Source organism: Rhincodon typus, chromosome 32, assembly GCF_021869965.1.
Source record: "Rhincodon typus isolate 14 chromosome 32, sRhiTyp1.1, whole genome shotgun sequence".
NCBI lineage: Eukaryota > Metazoa > Chordata > Chondrichthyes > Orectolobiformes > Rhincodontidae > Rhincodon > Rhincodon typus.
The window spans coordinates 5,915,680-5,935,059 of NC_063363.1; the positions used below are offsets into that span (position 1 = coordinate 5,915,680).

Here is a 19,380-nt window from a genome sequence, read left to right on the forward strand (position 1 = left end):
TTTTCAAAAAAAAGTTCAAATTGTTTTTTATTCATTCATGGGATGAGGGCATTGCTGGCTAGGCAGCATTTATTACCCATCCCTAATTTCCCAGCAGAGGGTAGTTGAGAATAACCATGTTGCTGTGGGTCTGGAGTCACATGTAGGCCAGACCAGGTAAGGATAGTAGTTTCCTTCCTTAAAGGACATTAGTGAACCATATGGGTCTTTCCTGACAATCAATTCGCAGTCATCATTAGATTCTCTATTCCAGCTTTTTATTGAATTCAAATTCCATCATCTGCTGTAGTGGGATTTGAACCCAGGTCCCCAGAACATTATCCAGGTCCCTGGATTAACAGTCCAGCAATAATACCACAAGACCATCACCTCCCCACCACTGGGCCATTGCCTCATTTAGGTCATGTGAAATGTTGTCCCTGGAAATATGTCTAACGTCTTTAACCTTTCCTGAAAGTTTAAATACCTGGAAACCAAAATCATTTTCTTGCCTGCCTGACTACTGTCTCTGGGGTAACAGCATCTTTCCTACAATTAAGAACATTAGCTCTGCTACTTTTCCTCTGAAATGGAGGAAAGGTAGAACGTGTGCTGTCATAGGAAATTGAGGAGGTTGTATTTTATTAGAATATGCTGCACATTCTCTCTCTTTCCAGTGATCCCATATGACTCCAGTACGAAACTGAACTCAAAAGACAGTTCAGCAATAGATAGACTACACATGTTCCAATTTGTACGTTCACAGTACACGGCTTTCTGTTGAATTTACAAATAAACTTAACTTTTAATACTTCAAAAAGAAGGCATCATGTGACTGATGAGTCTTTCAGGAATTCCAGAGCCAGGGGTCACAGTTTCAGGATATGGGAAAATTGATTTAGGACTGAGACGAGGAGAAATGCCTTCACCCAGACAGTGGTGAGCCTGTGGAATCCTCTGCCACAGAAAGCAGTTGAGGCCAAAACATTGAATGTTTTCAAGAAGGAGTTTGATATAGTTCTTATAGCTAAAGAGATCAAAGGGTATGGGGAGAAAGCAGTAACAGGAGACAGAGTTGGATAGTCAGCCATGATGATATTGAATGGTAGAGCAGGCTCGAAGGGTCGAACAGTCTACTCCTGTTCCTAAAATTCTATGTTTCTATGAATTCAATCATGGGGATGATTCACAACTTACATAGTTTCCAGGTAATTAAAATTAATGGACAGGAAATTGTTGTTGGGTAATCAAGTTCTGTGCTAGGAATACAAAATAGAAAACTGTATAAAGCCTGGTAAATAATTATCTCTCAGGAGTGTTTTTTTAAAACATCAAAAGATAGAAACATAAATCAGCTGGCAGGAAAGGTTTTGTTTCCGGTATATCCCTTCATCACAGCTGCCTGAAGGAATATGTTTTAATATATGAGTAAAAAATGATTGGATTTCATCCCTGCTGACCTTGTCTCTGACTCTAAAAATGTTGTTGTTTTTCAGAATAAGAACAGCTTGCTGCTTGTGCTTGATGCCAAGACCTTCACTGAAATAGGCAGAGCAGAAGTGGCTGTACGTATACCATTTGGATTTCATGGTGTTTTTGCAGCAAATTAAACTTACTGAAGCACTTCCACAAACTGTACAACTGGGTTCCAGCACTTCAGGAACTTCAAAAACATTCAAACGCATGCTTTTATTATAAAGTAACTTTTACATTCTGAATAAACGATAATGATTAATTCTCAAATTTAGTGCAATGGATCTCACTTAGGAACAGCCCCAGGAAGCTCAAATTGGGCTAACTGGCCAAAGCCTTATAACTTTCTCTGTCAATTAAGGACTTCAAATCACATTTAAGGCTCAATTTTTACCATTCCCAATTTTCTGCTGCCTGATGTACTAGTGTGGTGTTAAAAAGTTGTTTGTTGCTGAAGCACTGCGCTTCAAAAGAGGCAAAAAACAAGACTATCAGTTACTCTCAACAGTCAATCTCCTTAATAGAGAATAGGTTACCCATGACAATGGCCCATCAGTGAGTCAATCTATGGATTGCACCTCCTAGATAAATGGTGGAAGATCTCAGTATTAATTTAATCAGAAGTAAATTAAGTTGATTTCTTTCAGACGTAACATTTGGTGTTCCATTCTGTGAGATGGGGTATGTGGTAAACGTAACATGCTTGGCATGATCAGGTGATTTTGGACCAAGGTTTCTGAAGCTTACAACCAATCAGATTTTTCTTGTCTCATTTCAGGGTCTGTTTTAGACGAATAGCAATTGATTACGTGGTCAGTCATAAAATCAAATAAAATCAGTATGGAAGAGGCCATTTAGCCATTGAATCTGTACCACCAAAAATACACTACTGCCTATACTAGTCCCACGTTTCTTCCATAGGCCTATAATCTTAAACGTAATGATACTTCAAGTGTTCATCCACTAATTCTTTAATGTTGTGAGCTTTTCTGCCTCAACCACCCTCCCAAGTAGTACATTCCAGACCCCACCACCCACATTTTCCTTAAATCCCCTGTAAACCTCCTATCTTTCATTTTATAAGTGTGGCCCCTTGTTCTTGACCCTTCGACTAAGGGGAACAGTTGTTTTCTATCCATTCTATCTATGCCCTTTATAATCTTATACACCTCTCTCTTCTGTGCTCCGAAGAAAACAACATGAGCTTATTCAGAGATAGTAAGAACTGCCGATGCTGGAGTCAGAGATAACACAGTGTGGAGCTGGAGGAACACAGAAGGCCAAGCAGCATCAGAGGAGCAGGAAAGCTGATGTTTCGGGTCGGGACATCTTTTCTGAAGAAGGGTCCTGACCTGAAACGTCAGCTTTCCTGCTTCTCTGATGCTGCCGGGCCTGCTCTGTTCCTCCAGCTCCGCACTGTGTTATCTATGAGCTTATTCAGTCTCTCTTCGTTGCTGAAATCACATGTGCAATCACATCCTTCCTATAGTGCGGTGACCAGAACTGCACACAGTACTCCAGTTGTGGCCTAAGCATAGTCCTGTACAGCTTGAACATGACATCCCTGCTCTTATAATTTATGCCTTGACTGATAAAGGCAAGTGTCCCATTTGCCTTCTTAACTACCCTATTAAACTGTGCAGCCACATTCAGAGATCTGTGGACAAACACCCCAAGGTCCCTCTGCTCTTCTGAGCTTCCTAGTCAATGGATCTGTTAGTGGTCCATCGTGTGACTGCGAGGAATGGTAGTAGATGAAACAGATGAACTTGGTCTCTTTTTATCTGGAAACACTTCTCTTATAATGATACAAAAGAAAAACTGATAAAAAGAAACTATTTCTGTAGGTTAGGGAGTCTAGGAGAATGGAGAAAAGACTAATATTTGAAGCAAGTCCTATGATGAGTAAACTAGGAAGCTCTTCTACACCCTTTGGTGATAGAAGATCAGGACTTCTTTCTGTAAGTGGCAGTTGACGCTAGATCTGTTGTTAATTTAAATGTCTGAGCTTGTTAGGTTTTTGTTAATCAATGGTATTACGGTGTATTGGGGAAAATGGGTATGTGGAGTTAGATCGCAGAACAGCCGTGATTTAATTGAATGGTGTGACAAGCTTGAGAAATGACATGGCCTCATCCTGTTCCCACATTTCAGAATCTACCCCCAGTTAGCTCAGTTTATAAGTGCTCATCGCAGTATTGAACTGAAGCATACAGAGACATTCCCAGTTCTGATATTCTCTTTGTCAAGTCTGTTGATCTGAACAGCAAGGAACAACAAGAGAAGCTGTACCATTAGGTTAAAGAGAAGAGTATCTGCCCGTTTGTAAATCTACTCCTCTTGTTGTGATTCCTGGTAAAAATTTGTATATGTATGCAATTTAAGGAATAGGGGGAAATGCATTTTTCGTCTAATTTGTGATAAACCTGAACTGTTTGTATTTGAAACTGACATCAGTAAATATTCAGTTTCCAGACTTAATGCATGCTTCGCACACAAAATTTAAAAATGCCTTTTAAATATTTCCAATGTGCCAAAGCTTTAATATATCCATTTGAAATATTTCTGAAGAAACAAATGGATTTTTACAGTAGTATAATCTCTTTTCAAGCACTTTTCATATGAATGCTACTGTTGCTTTGCACATATATGCAATATATTGTTTGTGCATTAATATTAATCTGTAATGGATTCATTCTACCACTGAACATACATATATAAAAACACAAAACTTCTTAAAATATTGTTTGTGATTTTGGCAAGGTGTGAACGTGCAAATGATTAGGATTTGAATTGGCAAATGTGGGAGGTGGTTATTGTGGTGTATTTGCCAGACTATTGATCCTGAGACCCAGGTAATGGCTGGGAGCCTACCATGGAAGATTGTTGCATTTGATTTTAATTAAAACAAAATCTAGAAGTAAGAGTCTAATGATGACCATGAAACCATTCTCAATTGTCTGAAAACCCACTGGTTCACTAATGCTCTTTAGGGAAGGAAATCTGCCCTCCTTATGTGACCTACATGTGACCCCAGACTCATAACAATATGTTTGGCTCTTAACTGCCTTCTGGGCAATTAGGGATGGGAAATAAATGCTGATCCAGCCAACCATGCCCACAACATGTAAATGAAAGTAAATGTATGTTTTGGATTGATTACATAACATCCAAATTGTGCTTCTTTGAAGACAGGGGAAATATATCAATTGGAGTAACTGTGATGTCTTCACTGTAGCTTTATAGGATGAACAAGATTTAATTTGCTTTTTCCTGCCTCTGGACTTTGTGAGACTTTAAGCTTAAATGTATGGAAGGAAGATAACTAGGCAGAATCAGACAAGGCAGAATCAAATTAAAACTGAATGCTATGGTGAAGACAATGGGGCTGCTGGGACCAATACTGTTAATCTCCATAATGGATGAGTAAGAAATAGCAATAAACAATGAAGGAGGATGTTTGGGGGGAGGGGCAAAGGGGCATGACTTGGTTGAAAAATAATGAGTTAGCAATGCATACCTTTCTAATTTGAAAATTTGCAAGAATGTTCAGGGGATTAAGAAATTCACCTAGTTGCCAATTTCGAGAATTCTTTAGTTGATTTCTGTCATTTGCTTTTATAATGATTGGAACAAGGGCCATTTGGGATCTCATTGACTATGAGATCCTTGATTGGGGTTGTTAACCTGGGCCAATCAGGGATGTCATAGTCAATGAGCTCCACGTGGCCTTCCTTTCAATCACTACAGTTTGCACAGACAACATCTTTCATGCAGCCTCCTATTTTTTTTAAGAACTTGCTGGATTTGTAAATTGAATGTTCATTGATCTTTGCCATTGGAAGTTAAGTCTGGTCATTAATAATGCAAACACCTCTTTAACAATGTGACACTTGATAATATAATGTCAATTAACCTCTATTACACAACAGGAAAGCTCATAAATGTGGTGTCATATATGGTGTGCTTTATCAGTTTATTGTATTAAGATTGAGGTCTGATGATTTCATTTGGATAGCCATGCTTTTTCCCTGTTTAATGTGGAATAGTGTGACATTGTCTTCCTGTTCACATAACATGAGATATCAAAGAACTGCTAGAGACTGTGCCGTTTACAGAAGTAGAGTTATGGACCCCTGGAGTAAAATCTGTAGAAGCTTTTGAGGCTATTTTTAAATGTCATTGTTTTTATTCCCCTCATCTCAATTAAACTGAACAGGAGGCTTTTTACTAAGGTTTCTGATGCATCAGCTGATTTTTAATTGCAATATTCCTGCAATTGACATTCTTTCTATATATGTTGATTAGAAGAGGAAGAGGTATGGTGGGATGGCAAATGGGTCAGCCAGCATCAGGTATGTACTAGTCACATCTACTATTACCTGTGCCCACTGTCAGTTTATTATTTGAAATAATTTGGTGTTCTCTAAGTCTGAACAACAGGCAGCTCTTTAGATGAACTGTTCAGTTGACGTACCTGTCTTACCTGTCTTGCCTGTCAAGGTCACTTAAGCTGGATGTGAAATGACTTGTGTGGCTCGTCTTCCAAGGTTCACCAGCCACCAAATGGAAATGTGTCGAATCTTTAAAACAAAAATGCACCTTTCACAACTTCACAATGTTCCATTTTATAGCCAATGAAGTAATGACTGTGTAGTCAATGTTGGAAACAAGGCAATCATAAACAACAATGAGATAAAGAATAATGGCCAATTAACCTGGTTTTGTGATGTTGATTTGAGGGTTAAATATTGGCCAAGGCACCAGGGACAACTCTCCTGGTCTTCTTTGAAATGATGCTATGAATCTTTTACTTCCCCTGCAGGGAGCAGGTAAGTCAAATTTTTAACATTAGGGATTGCCAACCACACAGCAATCCCTCAATAATGTTTTCAAGCATCAGCCTGGAATAGGACTTGATCCTGTAACCTTTTAATTCAGTAACAAGAGTGCTATCCACAGAACCAGACTTGACATTCCTCTGTTTTGCTGCTCAATGAATTACTAAGTCTAAACATTAGTCTGGAGAATCATGGACACAACTCATTATGTAGCAGTCCATTTAATAGCAATAACGCAATGCTGCTGAAACATGCTATCTTTAAGCATGCAATAGTTCACTGTTATTAGTAAACAAGATCAGTGAGTCTGTAGTGTGTATGTCCATAGACCCTTGAAGACAACAGGACAGGTAGATACAGTGGTTAAAGGCATATGGAACACTTGCCTTTATTAGCCAAGGCACTGAATACAAGAGCAAGGAGTTTATGATGGAGCTGTACACAGCTGGAGTACTGTGTACAGTTCTGGTCGCCTCACTATAGGAAGGATGTGATAGCATTACAGAGGATACAGAAGAGATTCACCAAGTTGTTGCCTGAGATGGAGTGATTCAGCTCTGTAGAAAACCTAGACAGGCTGGGTTTGTTTTCCTTAGAGCAGAGAAAGTTGAGGGGGAATCTGATTGGTGTGTACAAAGTTATGAGTGGCATAGACAGAGTGGATTGGGAGAAACTATCTAGAACTAGAACTGTCTAAGTAGTCTGGAATGAGAGGTCACAGCTTTAGGTTAAGGGGCAATAGATTTAAACCAGAGACGAGGAGAAATGAGATGAGAGAAAATGCTTCTCTCAAAGGGTCATGAATATGTGGAAATCATTACCTCAGAGTGTGGTAGATGCTGGGACAATGATTAAATTTAAGGAGGAGATTAACAGATTTTTAATTAGTAATGGGTTAAGGGGAGCAAGTAGGAAAGTGTAGTTGAAACTGAGATGAGATCATCCATGATTGTATTAAATGGTGGGGCAGGATCAGGGCTAAATGGCCTACTCCTACTCCCAATTCTTCTGTTTTAAACTTTTCCTCTTGGTACAGTGGTCAATAATGAGGGAACGGTGTGTGTGAATAATGAGGGTGGTACAGTTTTAAGGTAAGGAGCAGGATGTTTTGAGGAAAACTGTTTTCGCCCAGAGGGCCGTCGGTGTCTGAAACTTACTGACGGAGGAGCTAGAGGTGGGAACCCTCAAGACATTGAAGAATTATTTAGATGAACATTTGAAACGCCATAGAATAAAAGGCTAGGGGCCAAATGCTGAAAAATGGGATTAGAATAATTAGATGTTTGATGAAAAGTGTGGACTCAGTGGGCTAAAGAGCCTTTTGCCATGCTGTAAAAACTCTATGACTACAATGCATGCACAGTCTCTTCCATGAGTTAATTACCCATTAATTAAATAAAATGTTTACTGTATACCTTTTAAATTTAAACAAATCAATTAAAGCTTACCTGAGTGCACATATTAAATCTGTATATCAAATATTGCACAAGCAATAAGAAAATGATAATTCCAGTGAAGATAGCAATACGATTTATCATAATCCATCGGAAAGTATGTGTCCTATCACTCTCGGAGGATCTGTGGCTTAAAAAAAGGTTAAGTGACAATCAATGGGTGAATATCTTTTTCATTTAGTGTTTCCCATGTATTGCTGTTCAGGATCTGGACTCCAGCCATTTATGGAGATTAATGTGTGCTTTATCTCAAACAATGAAGGTCTACAAGGAGTAAGTTATTTTTACTTTAAGGACATAGGTTACAGAGAAAGGCATTTTACATTTATATCAACAGCACATCTGGTAATTGCTAAATTGTCTGCACTTTTTTCAAATTGACTGGGTAATTTTTCTACACTCCACTCAAATGCAACATGGTGCTTCTAATTTTATTTTGTTACAAAGTATCTGTCTATGATTTAACTGATCATCTTTAACATCCATGAATAAACACTAGTTTATTGGGAGAAGATGTTGGCCAGTATTGCGACATATAATACTGAGAAGATCCTATGCTCGGTCCTGAAATTCTTTTCCTACACTGTTCTGCCTCTCTACCTTGCATTTTCCTCCTTTAAGATACTCCTTTAAATGAACCAATTTGACTAAGCTTTCAGTTATCTGCCTAATATATCTCCTAAAGCAACTTTAATCAAATATCGTTTGATAATGCTCCTGTGAAGCGTCTTGGCCATTTTACAATATTAAAGCTTTTGTATAAAGTTGCAAGTTGTTCTAGTATGCTATGTTAGATTTGTTTGGTGGTTGTGTGTTACAGAAGTCATCAAGAGACTGTGTTCCACAGAGCCAGAGTGTCATAGAGTCATACAGCATGGAAACAGAGCCTTCGGTCCAACTTGTCCATGCCGACCAAGTTTCCCAAACATAAACTAGTCCCATTTGCCTGCATTTGGCCCATATCCCTCCAAACCTTTCCTATTCATGTACCTTGCCCAAAGTCTTTTAAGTGTTGTAATTGTACCTGAATCTTTGGCACTTCATTCCACATACAAGCCACCCTCTGTGTGAAAACGCTACCCTTCAGGTCCCATTTAAGTCTTTCTCTTCTCACCTTAAAATTGCGCACTCTAGTTTCCAACTCCCCTGCCCTCGGGAAAAGACCTTTGCTATTCACCTTATCTATGGACCTCATGATTTTATAAACTTCTATAAGGTCACCCCTCAACCTCCCACATGACAGTGAAAATAGACCCAGCATACCCAGCGTCTCCTTATGAGTCAAACCCAATAACATCATTGTAAGTCTTTTCTGCACCCTCTCCAATTTAATAATATCCTTCCTATAGCACAGCAACCAGAACTATACACAGTAGTCCGAAAGTGGCCTCACCAACTTCCTGTGCAACCTCAACGTGATGTCTCAACTTCTATACTCAATTGTCTGAACAATGAAGGCATGCGTGCCAAACACCTTCTTAACTACCCTGTCTACCCGTGTCACAATTTTCAATGAGCTATGTACCGAAACCCTTAGGTCTCTCTTTTTGACAACACTCCCCAGGGCCTTACCACTAACAGTGTAAATCCTGCCAAGATGGAGTCAGTCAGGGTTTTATTCCTGATTGTTAGCTAATGACTCAAGCAGAAAGATACAATGTTGAGGATGGGTTTGGCATAGACAGTAATTCCTGCTAAGGCTGAATCACAGAATCAAAGATTAGTTACAGTGCAGAAGGAGGCCATTCAGCCTGCACCAGTTCTATCACCCAGTGCAAATTATCTGCATTTTCTCCATATCTATATTAGCACGCCATTACTATCCAAATAACCATCCAATGCCTGCTTGAATGTATCAATTGAAACTGCCTCCATCCCATGTTCAGTCAGTACATTCTGTACCCAAGCAACTTTCTCATATCACCTTTGGTTCATTTGCAATCACTTTGAATCTATAGCCCCTCATTCTTGTTTCTTTTATAAATGGACACAACTTCTCCTTATCTATGACAGATAGTAAGAACTGCCGATGCTGGAGTCTGAGATAACACAGTGTGGAGCTGGAGAAACACAGCAGGCCAGGCAACATCAGAGGATTTGTTTTTTCAGCCATTTCTGAAGAAGGGTCCCAACCCGATACGTCAGCTTTCCTGCTCCTCTGATGCTGCCTGGCCTGCTGTGTTCTCCCCATCGAGAAACAAACAGCGTAGTGATTGGAACAAGATCGACCAGGTGCATCTCCTAGAATATGAGTTCTGTGATTGGGGCTGTTAACCTGGGCCAATCAGGGAGCCCTGGCTGACAGATGTTAACAGGAGTGTCAGAAAGTTTCCTCACTCTAGGGAATGACACGGAGCTGGCTGGTCAGAGCCTATGTACTTTACTTGGTAAATAAAGGGTGACTTTATGATGAGATACTGGCCTGTATGGAATTATTTCTCACAGAAAGGGTCTTGTGAAATGCATACAGTGGACTCTATTGAAACAGAAGTAAGTGCAGCTGCTTGGATAGAGACATTTTGTAAAGATACGTCCTTCAGAAAGGCCGATAGAAGCCTCCATATCAGGCTTGTCCAAAGTCTGGTATTGTTCATGGGATAGAAGGGAAGGGTCTAAACTATATCAGTTAAGACCTGAGGTAATTGTAGTCACAGTTGTATGTCAAGAATGGAGTTTTAACTCTACAGGTATAAAAGGATTTAACTTCATTCCCATGGATATTCAGTCTAAAGTAGATAGGAGCCCCCTTGCTGTTGGCAGGGGAGGACTGAACAATTAGTGCACGAGATAAAGCCTGGAATGTGATTGCCCAAGGAGAGGATTAAGGGGGTCTGGTAAACATCATGCAATCATAGGAAGACTTAGAACAGTCCATTAATTGATTATGCAGTCACATGATTAATCAGACTGGATGTGTGTGTAATCCATTAATAATATATTTGGTTTGCAACAGCCAAAGGTGGGTGGAAGCAAAGGTAAGAGCTGTTCACTGGTCTCTCAGTTTTGCCCCCTACTGGTATAAAACAATAAAACCCTTTAATAATGAAGGCCACCTGGGTGTCACGTGATTCATTTCATTATTCCCGCCCCCACAAGGACAGAGCTTAAAAAAGAAGATACATTCCACTTACATCAATGGCATTTCTGATTATTGCCAAATTGCCCCATGTTATTTTCATGCTTACTAAGCCACATTGTAAAAACCAAAAGAACTGCGGATGCTGTAAATCAGGAACAAAAACAGAGTTGCTGGAAAAGCTCAGCAGGTCTGACAGCATCTGTGAAGGGGAAAACAGAGATAATGTTTCAAGTCCGGTGACCCTTCCTCAGACCTGAGTTCTGAGGAAGGGTCACCGGACCCGAAATATTAACTCTGTTTTCTCCTTCACAGGTGTTGCCAGACCTGCTGAGCTTTTCCAGCAACTTTGTTTGTGCATAAGTCACATTGCAATTGTCTTACATTTTACTCAAAGTCAACATACTTCCAGTTACATTTTATGACAATAATCATATGTATATTTGTAAGCAGGGACTGTTAATATCCATGAATAAACATGAGTTTAATGGATAACATTTTGGCCAGTATCAGTAATTAAAGTCATAAAAGTACTGGAGAAATTCAGCAGGTCCAGCAGCATCTAAGGAGAGAGAAACCGATTCAACATTTTGAGGTCAGTGTGACATCTTGAGAGCATAAAAGGGCTGGAAAGCAGGCATTTTTATGTGGTAGTAGTGAAGGGTATTGGGGTGGGGAGTCAGGAGTGAGTGGTGCAGATGGTGAGGGGGCCCGAAGCAAAAGATAAAGCGAGTGGTAAAGGAATGAAAGAGATGTTAAAATGATAAGTGTGAAAGGGAGAAAATGGGTCCACTCTGCTAAGAGCCAAGCCAACAAGACACGGCTCTGGGGGAGGTGGGCAGCGACAGAGGTCATTTTCTGAAGATGTTGAACTCAATGTTGAGTCCTAGATCCTGTAAGCTGCCTATAGTGGAAAAAGAGGTTTTGTTCCTTCAGCTTGTGTTGTGCTTCGTCAAAACATTGCAGCAGGCCCAGGTCAGAAATGTTAGCGTGAGAGTAATACACCTTATTAAAATGGCAAACAAATGAAAAGTCAGTGTCCTTTGTATGGACAAAGTGAAGGTGTTCCCCAAGGCAGGCATCCTGTGTGAGTTTGCTCTCACCTATATAAAGGAGACCACAAAGTGAGCAGTAAACCAGGAGTACAAATAAAACACTGCTTCACCTGGAAGGTGTGTTTGGGACCTTGGTCAGTGAGGAGGCAGGATATGACAGGCTAAGTGATACAAGTTCTGTGATTACAAGAGAAGGTGCCGTGTTGGGAATGAGGGGCAAGGTGAGGAAATGTCAGGAGTGGCAGAGGAGTGGACCAGGGCCACGGTCAGAGGGAACGGTCCCAGCGGATTCTAGAGGGGAAGGGAAGATGTTTTTGGTGGTGGTTCCCTGCTGGAGAATTGCATGTAGAAATCTATTGGTGTGGGAAATAAGGAGAAGGGGAGCCCTATCATTGCTATGAGAGGGAGGGGAGGGGGTGATGGCAGAAATTACGGGAGCTGGGTTGGACACGGCTGTGGGGCCTGCAAACCACAGGTGGGGGAGTCCTAGGTTGAGAAAAAGGAGGGCATTTCAGAGGCAGCCTGGTGGAAGATGGCCCATTGGAAAAGATGCAATGGAGTTGAAGAAACAGTGAGAACGGAATGAATTCCAGCAGGAAGCTGGGTGTGAGGTCCATGCCTTGCATATATCTTGATGGCCTTGCTTTCAGCATTTTATCCTTCCTGCCCTGATCATTTACATCTATTTTACTTCTCTATCACTCCTTTGCCAACATGTGCACTCATTCTGCCTTTTGCTCTGTGCACCCTCACTGCCTGTTCCACTCGCTCGCTCACTCCCCCTCTGGCAAAGCATAAAAACCACCATTTTCCAGTCTCTTTCAGTTGAAGAAGGGTCACAGACACTGCCAGACCTGCTTGAGTTTCTCCAGCATTTTCTGTTTTCCTGCCCCTCTGCCTCTCTCTCTTTCCTCCTTGACAATGCTCCTTAAAATGAGCCTCATTGATTAAGCTTTTGGGTATCTGCCCAACACATTTCCTAAAGTAACTTCTGTCAAATTCTGCAAAGTGACATGAATCGTTTTACTATATTAAAGGTGCTACATAAACGCAAGTTGTGTGCTATATTAGATGAGTCTGTGGTGGTACAGATTTCATGAAAAGACTGCACTCTACAGGGACAGTAAAGGTTTCTGTTCCCATTCCCATGAATCAAGCATAACGATACAGTGAAGGGGACCTCTGATAAAATGGGTTTGTCATTGATGTGATTCCTGCTAAGGGCGTATAGCCACAAATTGAACAGAAACTGAACAACATTCCTTACCATTTGCAATACTTGGGATAATTATCTTAGTCGGTTGCGCAACATTCAGATAATCTTAAAGTAAAAAGAAATGTTAAAGACATTTTCAACCTCTCAGAGATTCACATCAGACATGTCAGAATTTACCCAAAAATGGATTCTTGCCCAAAACCTGACAACATTTTCTTCCCTCAGAAATATTGTTCAATAGCAACTTGTCAGCCATGCAGTTTCAGGTTGTTACCCCTGGGTGAGGGTTCAGAACAAAGGGGTAATATAAGTACCCAATAACCAGGGTCTGTGCTGATGAAGACCACTGAGCTCAGGGTGGGGTGGGCTACTGAGTTTGGGACAGGGCAAGGCCAGGAACAGCTCTGCATCCCATAATTTCAGTCTCAGCCTCTGACCTGTTTTTATGTGTTTTTGCTCATGATTTCCTCTGTCGCATGATTGGTGGCCATTCCGTAAGCCATCTGGGCCTTAAGGTGTGGAACTTCCTCCGACAGTCTCTGCCTTTCTACATGCCTCTCTTTCTTTAAGACACTTCTTGAAACGTATCTCCTGAACCAAGCTTTGGATTACCTCTCTTGATACAGCCTGATGTTAACACAGTCAAGATTGTTGGAAACTAATCCAGATTTAGACACATGGTGGAATAGAAAATTAGAACTCCAATATGCTGCAACATATATAGGTTTAAATGCAAGTTGATGGCTATGATTCTCTGGAAATTGGATTGATAACAAGCCTTATTGTCTTATGAAGGTGCAAACAGTTTCAGGGCAGGGGTGACATAGTGGCTCAGTGGTTAGCACTGCTGCCTCATTGTGCCAGGGACCTGCGTTCAATTCCACCCTCAGTCTGTGTGGAGTTTGCACATTCTCCCTGTGTCTATGCGGGTCTCCTCTGGGTGCTCCAGTTTCCTCCCACAGTCCAAAGATGTGCAGGTTAGGTGCATTGGCCATGCTAAATATGGAAGGAGTGGGATGGTCTTCAGATGGATCAACTGGCCTCTATCTGCATTGTAAGATTCTATGATTCTACATCTTACAGACAGGAAAAAAGGGCAAGTTCAGTTGCACAGCTCTCATATGCTTTCTAGTGGCCAGTTTTGGAATAGCATGAATGAAGGCTGGGCTACTTCAAATCTTAATACCACAAAAAACACTATAGAATATTTTCTGAAAAATAAAGGAATGTATATCCAAGCATATCATACATCAGTGTGGAGAAATTGAGAGATCAACATGTGAGAGAGCTTTCAAAGAACCAAGAATTTGTAAAGGGAGAAAACGGTTTAGCCATTGCCTGAACCTTATGTAACGGAAATGAGAATACAGATCTCAAGTATTTCATTAAGTCAATGATAACACCAAATTGTTTATGGCAATGGGTCCAATTCTATAGGAAACACTCAAACCAGTTTCCATTATTGTTGGGCATAATAGGATAGATGAGCAACCCAATTCAATATGAACCAGATGCTACCTTCACATCATGCTGTAAAATTTACCATGATCATTATATTAATATATGAAGACCCACCTTGTACAGTCAAATTACAAGCTGTTTGATAGATCTTGCCTTCAACCTTCACTTTGCAGTTGTAGATTCCACTGTCATTCGCAGCCAATCCCTTAAAACATAGTGAAGCATCACCCTCGGTGCCATTGCTGGAAATAAAGGCGATTCTCTGCTGCCAACCAGCAGTCACATAAACCTGTCCACCCGAGAGTGTTAAGATCTGCCACAAAGTTGAACAAGAGTTACAACTCTATAACAGATTGTGCTCCTTCTTCAGTCGAGGTCATTATAGAAATATAGGAGAAAGGGCAGGCCATTCAGCCCTTTGAGGCTGCTCCGCCGTTCAATATGATTGTGGCTGAACATCCAACTGTTCCCACTTTTGTCCCATTCCCTTTGATCCCTTTAGCCTTAAGAATGACATCTAAATCCTCTTGAAAACATTCAATGGTTTAGCCTCAACTGCTTTCTGTGGCACAGAATTCCATAAGCTCTCCACTCCCTGGGTGAAGACATTTCTCCTCATCTCAGTCCTAAATGATCTACCCTCCTACCTTAAACTCTGACCCCTGGTTCTGGCCTACCCAGTTATTTGGAACATCCTTCCTGTATTTATCCTGTCTAGTCCTGTTATAATTTTATAGGCATCTATGAGAACCCCCCTCATTCTTCTAATCCAAATAATTCTTATAATCTGAACCAATCCAGTCTCTCTTCATGAGTCAGTGCTGTAATCCCAGGAATCAGTCAGGTAAACCTTTGCTGCACTCCCTCCATTGCCAGAACATCCTTCCTTAGATAAGGATACCAAAACTGTACACTTCTGCTGTGGTCTCTCTAAGCCCCTATACTCATATTGTCTTACTATGAACACCAACATACCATTTGCCTTCTGCACCATCTGCTGCACTTACATGCTTAATTTCAGTGATTGGTGTACAGGGGCACCTTTGTCTTTCCCAATCTACCACCATTCTGATAATAATCTGCCTTCCTGTTTTTGCTATCAAAGTGGATAACTTACATTTACCCACATTATACCCTATCTGCCATATATTTACCCGCTCACTCAAGTGTCCAAATCACACTAAAGTATCTCTGCATCCTCCTCACAGCTCACCTCTCACCCAGCTTTGTGTTGTCTGCAAACTTGGCGATATTACATTTAGTTCTGTCATCTAAATCAATATTTATTGTGAATAGCTGAGGTAGATCTAAATGGTACTCTACTACTTACTGTCTGCCACTTGGAAAAAGATCCATTTATTCCTACTCTTTGTCTCCTGACTGTTAAACAGTTCTCTAACTATATCAGTACACTAATTACCATGTGCTTTAATAGTACATGCAAATCTCTTATCTGCTACCGTATCTTAAGTCTTCTGAAAGTCATGCCAGAGTCAAGTTTGCACAAATCTGCAAGTCAAAACATTTGCAAAGTAATAGTATCCTGAAGACATTTGATGTTAATTGTGGTAATATTGTAGCCAAGTAGTCTTTGTAAATTCAAATATAAAGTAACTTAGACAGTTTGATGCAATGGAAAGGTGAACCGAAATCTGGTTGCACCGCAGAATGGAAGATTACTGTGAACATCCGTGTATTAGGTTAACAACCTGAGCTAATTTGCCACATGAAGGTGGCAAACAAATGAAGGACACTTCACTAGAGACATTTCACTCCTGCAAAGCGTTATGTTTGTCTTTTTTTTCTGAACTGACTTTCAGAAATGTACTTAATATTTCTTTTTATTCTTAATTTTATCTCTATGTTACTTTTATGTCTGCTCATTCCTTTTTGATTCATTCTCTGTTATCCTGGGTGTAAACATGATTTGGGTAATTTGCTGCCAGACTTTTACCTCTTCCAATAGTGAAAACTTTGAGCTTCTGTTGTGTGCCCTAGCCATGGTGGCATGAACAGCATTCAGAGCTCATTGTGAACTCATTTCTAAAGTTTTTTTGTCAGAAATCACACAACGCCAGTTCTGAGGAAGGGTCACCGGACCTGAAATGTTAACTCTGATCTTTTCTTCACAGATGCTGACAGACTTGCTGAGCTTTTCCAGCAACTTCTGTTTTTGCACCAGGTTACAGTCCGACAGGTGAGACTATAGCCTGGTGTTGTGTGATTTCTGACCTTGTCCACCCCAGTCCAACACCAGCACCTCCACTTCATGGCTAAAGTGTTTTTTTTGACTGTCAAAAGAATGTGCCACTTGTTCTGATCAGAACTTTGGTAATCAAACAAACTGAATTATAATGGAAAATAATTACTGCTTCATTTTCTTTTATTCAGTCTCTAGTTGCAAGCCGTTGCATTTCTATTTTTTAACCATCCTATCTGATCCATTAAAATCTGTATTTCTGATCACTCATGTCTGAGTAACAACTTTGATCTGATCTTGGGTAATATGTACATGACAGAGTGATATTATCTCCAGCTTGCCTCTGAATTATGTTACACTGTTCTGTGGTTGCAGCTGTTATGTATGGTAGTGTATGAACTATATACAAAATGTTATGTAGTAGTATTCATGACAAATTAGCAGTTGATTAATGACTTCAAAGAAGTTGAAACTTGAGAGCAGGTCTGACATATGAAAACAATTTACATGGGCTTTGCACATTAAGTTATAGTTACACACGAAATTGCTTAACTGGTGTTACAGAGAAAAACACAGGCACACAAATTGCTAAACAGTAGATACAGATATTGAAAACACAAATTGTTGGTACACTTTTAGTCTGTCCTGGACATAGCAATTTTTATGCTAAACTGGATAATCTGATGCAATGCTCCACCTTCTCCCTTTTTGTTATCTCTGAAACATAATTCCCTGATCCTGCCCTGTCCTGTTTATCTGAATTAATATATATCTTTTCTGTCCCTCGGTTCTTAGGTATTTACACTTTCCTCACCGTTTCCTAGTCCTCTGTGTTGCGTGGCCTGCTTATTTGCTTATTTCTATGCCATCCTTTTCACATTTTCACTATCACTAACATCTACTCTCCCTGTCACTGACAGTGGTGTAGCAGTCTCTCGGTCGGGCGTAGCGGTCTCTCGGTCGGGCGTGGCGGTGTCTCGGTCGGGCGTGGCAGTCTTTCAGTGATACATGGTAGTATTTTGGCCTGGTGTGGCCTCAGCGTGGACGTCTGGTCTCGAGGTGATTCCAGAGCAGTCTACCGGCCTTGAGAACCTCAAGGTGAAGCCAGACGTGGTCTGGAGTCAAAGCCTGATGCAGAATGGAGGCTAAGTGCCAGTGTGGACTGGGTTGGAAGGACCTTTGTTCGGAACTTTATTTCACTATGTTCTAATTTATTCCTACTATCTGTAATGCTGGACTTTTTATTTCCTTATTTTTCTTTCTTTACCCCTTAACAACTTGTACTGAAGAATCTGTACCTAGGTACCTTCGAGCCTAAAGATAGCGCCATAAATGGCAACTTGTTAACTTTCCATGGTAATCATTCGAGATAATAAAGCTAATTCAATTTGATTCAATTCATTCCCCTTTCTCTTCCAGTGCCAGTGACTTCCTTTCACTGCAGTCAATTTCCTGTTCTTTCTTACTGCCACCCTTTCTCTATCATCGGCATCCAGTTCTTCCTTTCTCTGCACTGCCTGTGCCACTACCCTACTCCCCCTTGCTAACCCCACATCAACCTCAAACCATGCTCCGTAAATCCATCTTTACTATGAATGGCGAACGTATCTCAGCCCTCTCAGTACAGGACTGGAGCTTCTGTATGGTGTAAGGAGGAAATCCTCTCATTGTAAAAGTTTCTGGCCCCAGTGCATTGTTTGCCACATTCTTGGACGTCTCTTGACTCAGGTTCGGATGACTGAGTCCTCAGGCAATGAGTGAATAACATGGTAACATTGAATCAGAGATAGTAGGAACTGCAGATGCTGGTGAATCCGAGACAACAAGGTGCAGGGCTGGATGAACACAGCAGGCCAAGCAGCATCATTGGAGCAGAAAGGCTGACATTTTGGGCCTAGACCCTTCATCAGAAAAGAGGGAGGGGAAGGGGGTTCTGAAATAAATAGGGAGAGAGTGGGAGACAGATAGAAGATGGATAGAGGAGATGACAGGTGGAGAGGAAACAAACAGGTCGAAGAGGCGGGGATGGGGCCAGTAAAGGTGAGTGTAGGTGGGGAGTTAGGCAGGGGATAGGTCAGTCTAGGGAGGACGGACAGGTCAAGGGGGCGGGATGAGGTTAGTCAGTAGGAGATGGGGGTACGGCTTGAGGTGGGAGGAGGGGATAGGTGGGAGGAAGAACAGGGGAGGCAGGGACGAGCCTCTCTGCTCCTATAATGCTGCTTGGCCTGCTGTGTTCATCCAGCTCTGCACCTTGTTAACATGGTAACATGCTGTGTGTAGGCGAGGCTACAACAACAACAGCCTGCACTCCTATAGCATCTTTAAATGCTCCATGCTGCTTCACAGGGGCATAATCAGACAGAAATTGAAAATAAGCCAAGGAAGGAGATTTTAAATGAACAAATGATTGGTCAAAGAGATAAGCAGTGTCTTAAAAGAGGAGAGAATAGTAGAAAATGGAAGATTGTGGGGCAGCATTCTCAGTGATGAGGTTTAGACAGTTGAAGCCCTGTCACCAATGGCCAGGAGAAGTGAGTAAGAGGTAGATAAGAGGCCAGAGACTGAGGAATGCAGACTTCCACATGGGGACAGAATCCTTCACACTTCTCCAAGTCACAGTGAGAT

At 41.0% G+C, this 19,380-nt stretch overlaps 1 protein-coding gene across 1 annotated transcript in view; it reads left to right on the forward strand.

The window, feature by feature from the left end:
• LOC109938812 (carotenoid-cleaving dioxygenase, mitochondrial) overlaps window positions 1-1,722 on the forward strand; it is a 28,772-nt gene extending 27,050 nt beyond the window's left edge. The window contains exon 12 of the mRNA XM_020537141.2: window positions 1,476-1,722. Coding sequence (XP_020392730.1) covers window positions 1,476-1,589 — 114 coding nt within the window. The 3' untranslated portion in view covers window positions 1,590-1,722. The remainder of the gene's footprint in view (window positions 1-1,475) is intronic.
• Window positions 1,723-19,380: the final 17,658 nt, after the last annotated feature.